Here is a 14,313-nt window from a genome sequence, read left to right on the forward strand (position 1 = left end):
AAGTCCCCTTTCCCCAGGTACTGAAAAGATGCTAATCTGCTGAGATTCTTTGCATTTATTTTTATTTATTTTAATTTTTATTTTGAGACAGTCTTGCTCTGTCACCCACGCTGGAGTGCAGTGCCACGATCTCAGCTCACTGCAACCTCCACTTCTTGGGTTCAAACGATTCTCCTGCCTCAGTCTCCCAAGTAGCTGGGACTACAGGTGCACGCCACCACGCCCAGCTAATTTTTGTATTTTTAATAGAGACGGAGTTTCATCATGTTGGCCAGGATGGGTTTGATCTCTTGACCTCGTGATCCGCCCTCCTGGGCCTCCCAAAGTGCTGGGATTATAGGTGTGAGCCACCGTGCCCAGCCTCTGCATTTATTTTTATTTATTTATTTTTATTTTTATTTTGAGACTGTCTTGCTGTGTCACCCAGGCTGGAGTGCAGTAGTGTGATCTCAGCTCACTGCAACCTCCACCTCTTGGGTTCAAACGATCTTCCTGCCTCAGCCTCCTGAGTAGCTGGGAGTATAGGTGCACGCCACCACCCCCAGCTAAGTTTTGTATTTTTTAGTAGAGACAGGGTTTCACCATGCTGGCCAGGCTGGTCTCGAACTCCTGACCTCAAGTGATCCACCTGCGTCAGCCTCCCAAAGTGCTGGGATTACAGGCATGAGCCCAGCCGTCTGCATTTGTTTGATGAGTTTGGGGCAGTTATAAATAAGAATCTTATTTTCATAGATGCACGTACTTTTTTTTTTTTTTTTTTATAGAAAGAGCTTCCATGTGTGTGTTCCTCAGTGTTTAGGGAGAAGAAAGCAACTTTTAAAATAGAGGAAAATGAAGCTGCTTGGATTACCCTGTTGAAGTTCATCTCTGCCTGTGCCATGCATGAAAAAATACTGGCAAAGTCTTCACTTAGATGAGTGTTAGATTCCATGTTCCCAGTGGGCCTTGGAGTTCAGAACTGAGTGCCCTCATCCAAGCAATGGGAGTGTCGACCTTGGGAAAGCCCAAATGTTCTGTGTGTATTTTGAGGAGTGGGTTCTCTGTTGCACTGAGTCTGTCTGTGTGTTTTCTTCTTGTTTTCAGCAGAACAAGGGGAGGTGGACATGGAGAGCCACCGGAATGCCAATGCAGAGCCAGCTGGTAAGAAGGACGAGGAACGGCGGCTTGCACACGTGGCCAGTGTTCCCATTCTGTCTTCTCCATCCTCTCCCATCTTGCTGTCCTGCTCACATTCTCAAATTTGGTTGCATGGCTTTGAATGTCTTCTTTTATGTCTTGTTGCTTTTGAGGGATACTTTCAAAAGACAATGAATGTGTAAACTTCCTAGGGCCTGGGCCTTCAGAGAAGACCTATATGTGCCTAAGTCTCTGTTTAACAAAATATTAAGGAAGTTTTCCCAGGAGTTCGAGACCAGCCTGGCCATCATGGTGAAACCCTGTCTCTACTAAAAATACAAAACTAGTTGAGTGTGGTGGTGGGCACCTGTAATCCCAGCTACTTGGGAGGCTGAGGCAGGAGAATCGCTTGAACCTGGGAGGTAGAGGTTGCAGTGAGCCGAGATCGTGCCATTGCACTCTAGCCTGGGCGACACAGTGAGACTGTTTAAAAAAAAAAAAGTTCCAAGTGGCACACGATTGGTGCATCGTCGGGAAGTCCACAGCTGGCTGGTGTGCACTGGGAATTAAAAGTCCGTCTCCTGAAATATAACTTGTTAAGTTTTGCTGTCAACTTTTTTTTGTTGTTGTTAGAGATAGGGTCTCACTGTGTCGCCCAGGCTGGAGTGCAGTGGCACGATCATAACTTACTGCAGCCTCGACCTCCTGGGCTCAAGGGATCCTCCCACGTCAGCCTCCTGATTAGCTGGAACCACAGGCGTGCGCCACCATGCCCAGTTGATTTGTTTTTTTTTATTTTGTAGAGACAAGCTCTCACTAGGTTGCCCATCCTGAGCTCAAGAAACCCTCCCACCTCAGCTTCCCAGAGTGCTGGGGTTCCAGGCGTGAACTACCGCACCCAGCCTGCTATCACCTTCTAAAAATCCTCTCAGCCAGGTGGAAAATGTGGTTAAGAAGAGACTTTAATTCGTGAGAAGCTTCTCGGGGTAAAAGGCAGGCATTTTGCCATCAGAACCACTTTTGAAAATGGCAAGAAAAAAATTTATGTGTGTATATATGTGCATGTGTTTTTTTGTTTTATTTGTGCATACATTGGAACCTTCTCATTTGCCTGAGAGATGCAGCATTTATTTTTAATAGCAGCTGTCAAATGAGAGGTATTTTTAATGAAATGATTTAAAGTATTTTAATTTTTTTTCTTTTTGAGATGGAGTCTTTCTCTGTCACCCAGGCTGGAGTGCAGTGGTGCGACCTGTGCTCCCTGCAACCCCTGCCTCCCAGTTTCAAGTGATTCTCCTTCCTCAGCCTACTGAGTAGCTGAGACCACAGGCACCCGCCATCATGCCCCACTAATTTTCTTTCTATTTTTAGTAGAGACGGGGCTTTCGCCATGTTGCCCAGACTGGTCTTGAACTCCTGACCTCAAGTGATCTGCCCACCTTGGCCTCCCAAAGTGCTAGGATTACAGGCATGAGCCACCGTGCCTGTCATTCAATTTTAAAGGTAGAGACTTCTAGAAAGTTGGTGTCTCGCCCGACGTGGTGGCTAATGCCTGTAATCCCAGCACTTTGGGAGGCTGAGGCGGGTGGATCACCTGAGGTTGGGAGTTTGAGACCAGCCTGACCAACATGGAGAAACCCCGTCTCTACTTAAAAAAAAAAAAATTAGCCAGGCATCGTGGCGCATGCCTGTAATTCCAGCTACTCGGAAGGCTGAGGCAGGAGAATCGCTTGAACCCAGGAGGCAGAGGTTGTGGTGAGCCAAGATCGCGCCATTGCACTCCAGCCTGGGCAACAAGAGCAAAACTCTGTCTCAAAAATAATAATAAAAGAAAGTTAGTGTCTTGTTGACTGCTCTTTCGAGTCAGGGAAAGATGTTTAGAACAAGCTGTATCTTAAACAGAAGATTTCTTCGGCCCACTGTAATGAAGTTGTCTGGCTTCATTAGCCAGTACATTGGTATATATGTGTGGGGCCCTCGTTACTTGAAGGGCTTGGCATTCCAGTGTTTTCTGCCACCATTGTTCTTAGTTCCTTCTTCCAAATCCCAGCTTCTCCCTCCAAAATACTTTTAAGACTGACATGCAGAATAAAGTTGCCAAAACTTACATGAATGGACCAGAAAATGTTAGCCCAGCATCGTTGCAAATCAATAAAAACTACACACTCTCATTTAGAAGATTTATTCTTCCATTTGGTAAGTTATAGGCATTTGTTAGTGTCTCTGTGACGTCGTTAGTGGAAATTGCCTTCTGCCGTTTTCCTTCTGCTTTTTCTGCAGTATCCATTTTTTTTTTTTTTTTATGAATGGCATCATTCAATGAAATTGATTGAATTGATTGAGATTTAGGGTTTTGCTTTTTCGTGTTGAGTTTTGGGCCCATTTTTCTTATGCAGAAATAAAACCACTGGCTCCTGAAAGTTTTAGAAACTGTGTCCACGTGAGTGCTCAGGGAACTGGGAATGACTTTCTTTTGTCTCTGTCTCCCACAGTTCAACGTACTCTTTTAGAGAAATAGAAGATCGTCGGCAGAAACAGCCCAGGCGTTGGCAGCAGGGTTAGAACAGCTGCCTGAGGCTCCTCCCCGAAGGACACCTGCGTGAGAGCAGAGATGGAGGCCTTCTGTTCACGGCGGATTGTTTGTTTTAATCTTGCGACGCGCTTTGCTTGTTGCTGGGCGGGTGGTGTTCACTAGCGATGAATTTTACATCCAAAGGGGGATAGGCACTTGGACCCCCATTCTCCAAGGCCCAGTGGGGGCGGTTTCCCGTGGGATGTGAAAGGCTGGCCGTTGTTAAGTCCCCGTAACTCAAATGTCCACCCCACCGAGGCATCCCCCCGTCCCCCAGAATCTCGGCTGTTTACAAATCACGTGTCCATTGAGCACGTCTGAAACTTCCCTGGTAGCCCTGACTTTTTTTTAATTAAAATAAGGTAAGCCCTTCCATTTGTTTCTTCAATATTTCTCTCATTTGTAGGGATATTTCTTTTTCATATCAGACTAATAAAAAGAAATTAGAAAGCAAGGACTTTTTTTTTTTTACTTAAATGTTTTGCCATGGGTGGATGTGACAGAAGGCTGTGGTAAATTACAGGACGGGTGCCAAGTTGTCTTCTTCTAGGGCTTTAAGGCAGATTTCCAGCCGGAGTGCTAGCTCTTTATTTCCAAAATGTCCTTGTTGGGCTCTTTTCCTTTCCCGTGTCCTGCCACATCGGGATGGGTACTCTTCTGCACCCAGATACTCCCAGCCAGATACTCTCCTTCATCCAGATACTCTCTGTTTCCAGATACTCTCCCTGCAGCTAGGTATCCCCTTGAGTCCAGATGCTCCCTGCTTCCAGATACTCCTCTGTATCCAGATACTCCTCTAAATCCAGGTAGACCCTACATCCAGATACTGTACTTCCTAAGATGTACAAGATGTACCGCATTTTCCGCACACTGAAGACTTGACCACAGCTTAAGTGGGTTGGTTAAATACATTATGGCCCAGATTGTAATGATCTTCTGCCTTGTTAAAAAGAATGAATGAGTCAAGGGTCTTTTTGTTTACTGACACTGCCTGGCATGTATTGAAGCTCAGTAAACACTGCAGAATAAATCACAGAAAAGCCTGTCTCCTTAAGAAGTTAGAGATTGGCTCTGATACCAGCAACTACCATACTATTCTAAATACTATTATTTCAAAAATTTATAAAGCATTTTATTCTATGTTCTATTAGCCCTTAAATAACTTTTTTTTTTTTTTTTTTTTGAGACAGAGTCTTGCTCTGTCACCCAGGCTGGAGTGCAGTGGGGCGATCTTGGCTCACTGCAACCTCTGCCTCCTGGGTTCAAGTGATTCTCCTGCTTCAGCCTCCCAAGTAGCTGGGACTACAGGCGTGTGCCACCACACCCGGCTAATTTTTCTATTTTTAGTAGAGCCTGGGTTTCACCATGTTGGCCAGGCTGGTCTCAAACTCGTGACCTCAAGTGATCAGCCTGCCAAGGCCTCCAAAAGTGCTGGGATTACAGGTGTGAGCCACCGTGCCTGGCCCAGCCCTTAAATAACTTTTTAATCATCATTCCCCAAATCATAGGACTTTCTTTACATAGAAGTTCCAAAATAATGAAACAGAGTTGTTTTACCCAGGTATTTAATGATCCAACAAGCCATATAATTTAAACTCTATTTTTCAAATAACCCACTTTCAATAAAATCATGTTTATTTTTATGTCCATGAGAAATTAAAATGAATCATCTACAAAGACAGACATCCACCCCCACAAAAAAATAAGTCTTGTTGACAGATTTCTTGGAAGTATAGATTTATTTCTAAATAAGCCCTAATTTGACATATCTAAAAAAAATACCTTTTTTTTTTTTTTTTACTACTTTTTACTATTCTGCTTCTTGTTTAATGAGCCATTTCTGTGGATAGTATGGTTATAATACTTACAAAAATGTCAGTGTTATTCATAGAATGAGAACAGATTTAATGTATTTTTTTCTTTTTATTATTCTAAAGTTAGTCAGTGTGAAGAATCTCACCTCAAAGACACTTCTTGATGATTCATTGGGGAGGACTAGAAACACCACCCTGTAACTTGATAACGTGTCATTGGTCACTCAGCAAAGCGGCCAGGCTTGCTGGTTAATCCAGCTTTCGGCCCTTGAAGATTCACCAGACTAAGGATTAAGTGAAAAAGAGTATCTGCCACCTACTTCACTAAGGCGTCAACAGTCCCTATAGGTCAATAAGAAAAGGACCCAACACCCATATAAAAACAAAGGGCAATTCAAATGTTTTCCAGAAATGGAACGCAGATGATTTTACGAAGATAGCCCATTTGACATCATTTTTCAACTAAGAGATTGGCAATAATCAGAAAGCTTGTAGGGCTCTTAGGAAACAGATCTGAGACATCATTTAAGTCCTGGGCATTTGCGAAACTTCTATGGGGAATGGACTGGCAGTGTCCTTAAACAATTAAACATCCACGTTCATGGTTGGCCCCCTCAAGGGTGGAGAGGATGAGGCATTTGTGATGTGTCAGTACATCCTGGAGAATCTAGAAGGTCATCTCCACACACCTGCACCACAGGTGGCATCCTATAGGTATTTGCTCAAGGAAGCAATGAAAGGGTAAGAACCAAGGGGTTCCCGCCACTGTGTTCACCCGATTTTACACACTCCAAGTTATCACTAGTGTCAAAATCAGAAGAAATGACTCCAATGCCAGAAAAAGCCAGCTGGCTGTGCCCATCAATACCCTGAGAATGATGGGATGTGACAAGGTGTCGAATCCTCAACAGCAGGGGGACTGCTTGGATGACTCCCACCCAGAACTGACATTGAAGGCGGAGTTTTTGAGCTTAGAAATGAGAAAGACCCAGCATTTATGACTGACTCCTTCATCCAACCTCTTTCCCCAAATCAGACGATTTTTGACATGGGTATGCATAGAGAGGTTCATGGGAAACCTAGCTTCTGTGATGTGCAGCAGTCAGTTTTTAACACCATCATCAGTGGCAAAATGAGACATTCCCTTGAAATTGCCTTTCTCTGGATGACTGTTTTAACAGCTTCACGTTAGCCTGCTTGTGCGACTGAGGACGTACTGATGATATCCTCATTTTCTGGTGGAGGAAAGTTTATGACGTCAATCCCATTCCGAATATCAGGACTTTAAATCTCTATGAGATGAGCACAGAATGCAAGTGGAGCCCTCTCCAAGCTTTCATAGAGACATGTATTTTGGAAGCCTTAATGGGGAAACAATTCTCAATGTGGAAAAGTTGTCATGTGTTGCAGAGAAGAGAACAGGCCACCATGCCCAGCTAATTTTTGTATTTTTAGCAGAGACAAGGTTTCACCATTTTGGCCAGGATGGTCTCGATCTCTTGACCTCGTGATCCGCTCACCTCGACCTGCCAAAATGCTGGGATTACAGGTGTGAGCCACTGCGCCCGGCCCGATACATCTGTTTTTTTAGTTGACTTCTTTTGTATCTCTTCATAGTGTTTTCATATTTTTATATTGATTTGTATCTTTAATATTTTATATATTTAAACTACCTACTTATGTTAATTCTGTGCCATGTTAACTTCCTTAATTCATGATTCATATGGGCATACATACAGTCATGGATACAACAGGCTTTTGTATATAAAATTATGAAAAAATTTATTCTTTTAACATTTTGTGGGGATACAACAGGTTTTCATATATAAATCATGAAAAAATGCATCTATTCTTCTAACACTTCGTGGGGATACAACAGATTTTCATATATAAAATTAGGAAAAAAATATTATTCTAACACTTTTGTGGGGATACAAAAGGTTTTCATATATAAAATCATGAAAAAGGCCGAGTGCGGTGGCTCACGCCTGTAATCCCAGCACTTTGGGAGGCCGAGGCAGCTGGATCAAGAGGTCAGGAGATCAAGACCATCCTGGCCAACATGGTGAAACCCCGTCTCTACTAAAAATACAAAAATTAGCTGGGCATGGGAGGCTGAGGCAGGATAATTGCTTGAACCTGGGAGGTGGAGGTTGCAGTGAGCCAAGATCGCGCCACTGCACTCCAGCCTGGCGACAGAACAAGAGTCCATCTAAAAAAAAAAAAAAAAAAAAAAAAACATGAAAAAAGTATCTATTCTTCTAACACTTTTGTGAGGGTTACAACAGGTTTGCATCTATAAAATAATGAAAAATGTATTCCTTTCTTAAGAACATTTGTCAGGAATGGGTATTAAATTCAACCAGTTGTTTTTTTGGGATACATCATGATGACTATGGTTTTCTACTTTGACTTATTAATATGATAAATTAAATATAATGCCATATAATCGATCATCCTTCAATCCAATCTTATTTGGTGTTACACGTTAGTTTTGTTATTTTCTTTGAGATTATTGTGTCAATATTCAAAAGTCAAATTCATGTGTGTTATATGTTTGCATGTAATATGTTTCAATATTGTGCTTCATACATACATTTTGGTAGATTTTCTTCTTTCTATTGTGGAAAATCTGATTGGCTAAAGTTTTCTGGGCGTGGGCTGTGTGTGTGTGTGTGTGTGTGTGTGTGTGTGTGTGTGTTTTAGAGGGGGCAAAGGGTTTTTGTTTCTCTCTGATGGAGAGATATTTATTTATTTATTTATTTAGAGGTGGAGTCTCACCCTGTCACCCAGGCTGGAGTCCAGTGGTGCAATCTCGGCTCACTGCAACCTCCACCTCCCAAGTTCAAGCAATTCTCCTGCCTCAGCCTCCTGAGTAGCTGGGATTACAGGCATATACAACCAAGCCCGGCTAATTTTTGTATTTTTAGAAGAGATGGGGTTTCACCATGTTGGCCAGGCTGGCTCAAACTCCTGACTTCAAGTGATCTGCCTGCCCTGGCCTCCCAAAGTGCTGGGATGACAAGCATGAGTCACTGTACCCGGCCGGGAAATGAATTTTTTTTCAAAAAACTTTCTGTATTTCTACTTCTTCATTGGAAAGTCATTCATATTTACTTAAGTTTTCAAATATCACGGTGCAGATTAGAACAAAGTAGTTGTTTATAATTCTTCCGCATCCTCCAAGTGTATGGAGAAGCTCGCATTCTTCTTCTTTTGTGCTGTCATTAGTTTGTTATCTTTGTCTACTGTAGTTTTCTCAAATAATGTTTAAATTATTTGGCAAATCATTTCTCAATTTTCAGTGCATTAATTTCCTCCACCTGCTTTTCGGGGTTTTAATGTGATACTCACTCTCCCCACAGGATGACTTCTTGAGTTGAATGTTCATTCCATTTATCTTCATTCTTTCTTGCTTCATGTTGTAAACACGCGAGGTTCTAAGTTTTCATCTGTGTACTGCAAGCTCTCAGGTTCTTTCATGGGGAGTTGGTATCATGGTCATTTTCTAGTATTTAGTATTTTCAGCTTTTGTTTTCCCGTCAACTCAACATTAAAAGTTTTTTAAAACGTCCGGGTGATATTGCTGCTTTGTTTGCTTTCCTGGTTTCATTATCCATTTTCAATTTTACTGCTGTGAATTTGCACCATCTCCTTGGGGAGCGATTTGGCTGTATATTAGCGTTCTCTAGAGGGACATAACTAATGGAATATATATATATATACACACACAAAGAGGAGTTTATTAAGTATTAACTCACAGGATCACAAGGTCCCACAATAGGCCATCTGCAGGCTGAGGAGCAAGGAGAGCCAGTCCCAGTCCCAAAACTGAAGAACTTGGAGTCCGATGTTTGAGGGCAGGAAGCATCCAGCACGGGACAGAGATGTAGCCTGGGAGGCGAGGCCAGTGTCTCTTTTTGCATTTTTTTTTGCCTGCTTTATATTCTAGCTTTGATGGCAGCTGCCCACCCAGATTAACAGCGGGGGGCCTGCCTTTCCCAGCCCGCTGACTCAAATGGTAATCTCCTTTGGCAACACCCTCACAGACACACCCAGGATCAATACTTTGTGTCAATCCAATCAGGTTGACAGTCAGTATGAACCATCACAGCCAGTGTCTACAAACAATGAAACATGAAAACACCTTTCTACCTAATTCCTGCCCATTCCTGACAAACGCTCCTAAGAAAGGAATAGATTGATTTTTTTTCTTGATTTTATATCTAAAAACCTGTTGTATCCATGTCTGTATGTGGGCCAGGGTGAATCACAAAGTTAGGAAGTTAGAGTGACACAGAATAAGAATATCTTTATTCTTTTATTTTTTATTACTTTTTATTTTGTTTTTGAGACAGAGTCTCACTCTGTCCTCCAGGCTGGAGTGCAGTGGCCTGATCTAAGCTCACTACAACCTCCACCTTTCCGGTTCGAGTGATTCTCCTGCCTCAGCCTCCCGAGTAGCTGGGATTACAGGCACACGCCACCACAACCCGGCTAATTTTTGTATTTGTAGTAGAAATGTGGTTTCACCATGTTGGCCAGGCTGGTCTCAAACTCCTGACCTCAGGTGATCCATCCACCTCGGCCTCCTAAAGTGCTGGGATCGCAGGTGTCAGCCATCACGTGTGGCCTAGAATATTCTCAGTCTTATTTCGAATTTTACAGCAACAGAATCTCTTCTGTCTTGTTTCTACTTAAAAAAAACAGTTTGCTAAAGCTTTCTTTGTAGTGCAATTGTGAATTTTCAGGAGCATCCCATGAACATTGAAAAGGAGATGCATTCATGCTTTTTAAGGTATTGAGGATGTGAAAGTTAAAATCAGCTTTGTGAATTCTGCCATGTCTGTGAGCTCCCAGCATTTGATCAGCTGAGGCTTTGAGCGGTGAAGTGGAGTGCTTTTCCCCTAACGTGCTCTGATCTGGAGCCTGCTTGTATTACCGCTGGGCACACGGCCTGCCCTGACCTGCAGACGAGCTATGTGGCCACGTGGTCCTTGTGGTTACTTCAGTGAAGCAGAGGCGATAAAGCTGTGTTCCACAGGACCCCCGCAACACACAGCTCTGATGTCGGCAAACTAGAACCCGGGAGCCAAATCTGCCCACGGTGAATTTTTGTACAGCTTTCGAGGTAAGAATTTTTTTGTATTATTGTCGTTATTGTTGTTTTGAGATGGAGTCTTACTCTGTCGCCCAGGCTGGCGTCCAGTGGCGTGATGTCGGCTCACTGCAACCTCCGCCCCCTGGGTTCAAGCGATTCTCCTGCCTCAGCCACCTGAGCAGCTGGGACTACTGGCATGCACCGCTGCGCCCAGCTACTTTTTGTATTCTCAGTAGAGATAGGGTTTCACCATGTTGGCCAGGCTGGTCTCGAACTCCTGGCCTCAAGTGATCCGCCTGCCTCTGGCTCTCAAAGTCCTGGGATTACAGACATGAGCCACGGTGCCCAGCCAAGAATGGTTTATACATGTCTGAATAATTTTTAAAACTCCAAAGAACAATAGTATTTCGTGATGCATGAAAATTATGTGACACTCAAATTTTTATGTCCATAAAGTCCACTTGGCACACAGACATTGGTTACATATTGCAGCAGAATCCATATGGTTTGCAAAGTTAAACGCCTTTACTCTCTGACCTTCTGCAGAAAAGCTTATCTACTCCTGCCTTAAGAAGCATGTAAAATACTTACAACACTGGCACATGTTAGGCATGGGGGAAATCGTAGCAATTATTTTGCGCCTTCATTACATCTGAGAGGATTTCCTGAATTTAGCCATTTAATCTAATTCCTCACTACCTTTTGGGAAACATTTTTTTATTAAGGTGAAATTCACAAATCATAGAATTAACCTTTTTTTTTTTTTTTTGACGCGGAGTCTCTGTCGCCCAGGCTGGCGTGATCTCGTCTCGCTGCAACCTCCGCTTCCCGGGTTCAGGCAATTCTCATGCCTCAGCCTGCCAAGTAGTTGGGATTACAGGCAGTCACCACCACATCTGGCTAATTTGTGTATTTTTAGTAGAGATGGGTTTCATCATGTTGGCCAGGCTGGTCTTGAACTCCTGACCTTAGGTGATCCACCCGCCTCAGCCTCCCAAAGTGCTGGGATGACAGGAGAATTCACCATTTTAAAGTGAACAATTCAGGCTGCTTGCTGCTTTCACAGTGTTGTGTGGCCACTACTTGTACCTAGTTCCAAGATATTTTCACTGCCCCCAAAAGAAATCCCATTAGCAGCTGTTTTTTATATTGGCTTCCTGGGGCTGTCATAAAAACATGCTTCAAACTGGGGAGGGGGCTTGAAAAACAGACAGTTAAGCTGTCACAGTTCTGGAGCATAGAGGTCTGAAATCAAGGAACAAACAGGGTGGATTCCTCCCTCCCTTCCTCCCTTCCTGCCTTCCCTCCTTCCTTTCTTTCTCTTTCTTCCCTTCCTTACTTTCCCCTTCCCCTTCCTTCCTTCCTTCCTTCCTTCCTTCCTTCCTTCCTTCCTTCCTTCCTTCCTTCCTTTTTTCTTCTTCTTCTTCCTCTTCTTCTTTCTTTCTTCCTTTCTTTCTTCTTTCTCTTTCTTCTCTCTCTCTCTCGCTCTCTCTCTCTTTCTTTCTGACAAAGTCTCACTCTGTTTCTGTTGCCCAGTCTGGAGTGTGGTGGCACAATCTTGGCTCACTGCAACCTCCGCCTCCCAGGTTCAAGAGATTCTCCTGCCTCAGCTTCCCAAGTAGCTGGGATTACAGGCGCACACCACCATGCCTAGCTAATTTTTGTATTTTTAGTAGAAATGGGGTTTCACCATGTTGGCCAGGCTGGTCTCGAACTTCTAATCTCCAGTGATCTGCTCACCTCAGCCTCCCAAAGTGCTGGGATTACAGACGTGAGCCACCAGGCCCAGCTAGCAGGGCTGATTTCTTCTACACTGTGAGGTAGAATGGATTCCATGCCCCTCCTGTTGCGTCCAGTGGTTTGCTGCCAACATCCCTTGGCTTGTAGGTGCATCACCCCAATCTCCCACTTCATGTTCCCAAGGCCTTCTCCCTGTGTGCATGTCAGTGTCCAGATTTCTCTCATCTTTTAAAATACCAATCATATTGCATTGGGGCCCATCCTGTTCCAGTATGACCTCATCTTAACTAATGATTAGGTTGGTGCAAAAGTAATTGCGGTTTTCACCTTTAAAAGTAATGGCGAGGGGCTGGGCACGCTAGCTCACACCTGTAATCTCAGCACTTTGAGAGGCCGAGGTGGGCGGATCACAAGGTCAGGATTTCGAGACCAGCCTGGCCAACATGGTGAAACCCCGTCTCTACTAAAAATGCAAAAATTAACTGGGTGTGGTGGTGCACGCCTGTAATTCCAGCTACTCAGGAGGCTGAGGCAGAAGAATCACTTGAACTCAGGAGGCAGAAGTTGCAGTGAGCTGGCATCACGCCACTGCATTCCAGCCTGGGTGACAGAGTGAGGCTGTGTCTCAAAAAAAAAAAAAAAAAAAAAAAGTAATGGTGAAAACTGCAATTACTTTTGCACCAAAGTAATACATCTGCAAAGATCTTATTTCCAAAGAAAGTCATATTCTGAAGTACTGAAGGTACGGTTTCAATATATGAAGTTTGCAGGGGACAAAATGCATCTCATAATATATCCATTCCCACGTCTTTCCAGCCCCTGGCAACTGGCAATGTGCTTTCTGTCTCTGCAGATTTGCCTGTTCTGGACATTTCAGAGAAATGGAATCCTACACAATGCGTTCTTCTGTGTCTGTTTTCTCTAACTCAGCATCCAGTTTTTGACGTCCATCCACTTTGTAGCAGATGTCACGGTGTGAGTCCTCTTTAGGGTCAGGGGACTTTGAAGGAAGTATCTTTCTAAACGCATCAACCGCTCCCTGGACTCTGCCACTCAGAGCTTAGGACTGCACAAGCTAACTGCCTTAGAGCATTTCCCCCATATGCACACACACACACACATGCACACACACACACACATGCACACACATGCACACACATGCACACGCACACACATGCACACGCACACATGCACACACACACAGACACACGTGCACACACACACCTGTGTGCACAGGAACTTAATCCATCCAAGTAACTTACCTTTATAAAGATGTTGCAGTCCAGGAGTGGTGGCTCACACCTGTAATCCCAGCACTTTGGGAAGCTGAGGCAGGTGGATCACTTGAGGTCAAGAGTTCAAGACCAGCCTGGCCAATGCAGTGAAACCCTGTATCTACTAAAAATACAGAAATTAGCCGGGCGTGGTGTCGGGTGCCTGTAATCCCAGCTACTCGGGTGGCTGAGGCAGGAGAATCACTTGAACCTGAGAGGCAGAGGTTGTAGTGAGTTGAGATCACACCACTGCACTCCAGCCGGGGCAACAGAGTGAGACTCTGTCTCAAAAAAAAAAAAAAAAAAAAAAAGAGGAATATATTACGTAGAAGGCAAATCCCAAACACCAGATCAGCAACATGAACAGACTTAACACTCCAGGTGCTCAAATTTGCAGACAGAAAAGTCCAAGGTTTATTTCTCCTTTTGGGTCTGTTTGACATGAATCCTGCTTCTCTGGGAATTTAGAAGCTGCCCTCATAACTAAGACTGATTTTCCCCTTTCTCCTGCAGTTAATCTATTTACCAGAGGACTTCAAAGCTGTTTGCAAATGCTAACTTTTTAAGTTCTCGCCTACTGCTTCATGGTGGGTAGAGTGTAAGGGTTAACCCACGAGTTGTATATGGATAAATTAGACACAGTCACAGATCTGCAGGGAAAAATATAATTATAACCATTGTGAAAGCAGGATTAAT

The 14,313-nt window shown here is 43.7% G+C and overlaps 1 protein-coding gene across 2 annotated transcripts in view; it reads left to right on the forward strand.

The window, feature by feature from the left end:
• The window catches only part of CD99 (CD99 molecule (Xg blood group)), a 53,157-nt gene extending 49,015 nt beyond the window's left edge, over window positions 1-4,142 (forward strand). Inside the window, exons 9-10 of one of the 2 annotated variants that reach the window (XM_055269662.2) lie at window positions 1,084-1,140; window positions 3,609-4,142. In XM_055269662.2, the coding sequence (XP_055125637.1) occupies window positions 1,084-1,140; window positions 3,609-3,634 (83 nt within the window). In that variant the 3' untranslated portion in view covers window positions 3,635-4,142. The remainder of the gene's footprint in view (window positions 1-1,083; window positions 1,141-3,608) is intronic. The other variant, XM_055269663.2, reaches the window with a different exon arrangement.
• The last annotated feature ends 10,171 nt before the right edge of the window (window positions 4,143-14,313 follow it).

This window comes from Symphalangus syndactylus, chromosome Y (assembly GCF_028878055.3).
Source record: "Symphalangus syndactylus isolate Jambi chromosome Y, NHGRI_mSymSyn1-v2.1_pri, whole genome shotgun sequence".
Taxonomy (NCBI): Eukaryota; Metazoa; Chordata; class Mammalia; order Primates; family Hylobatidae; genus Symphalangus; species Symphalangus syndactylus.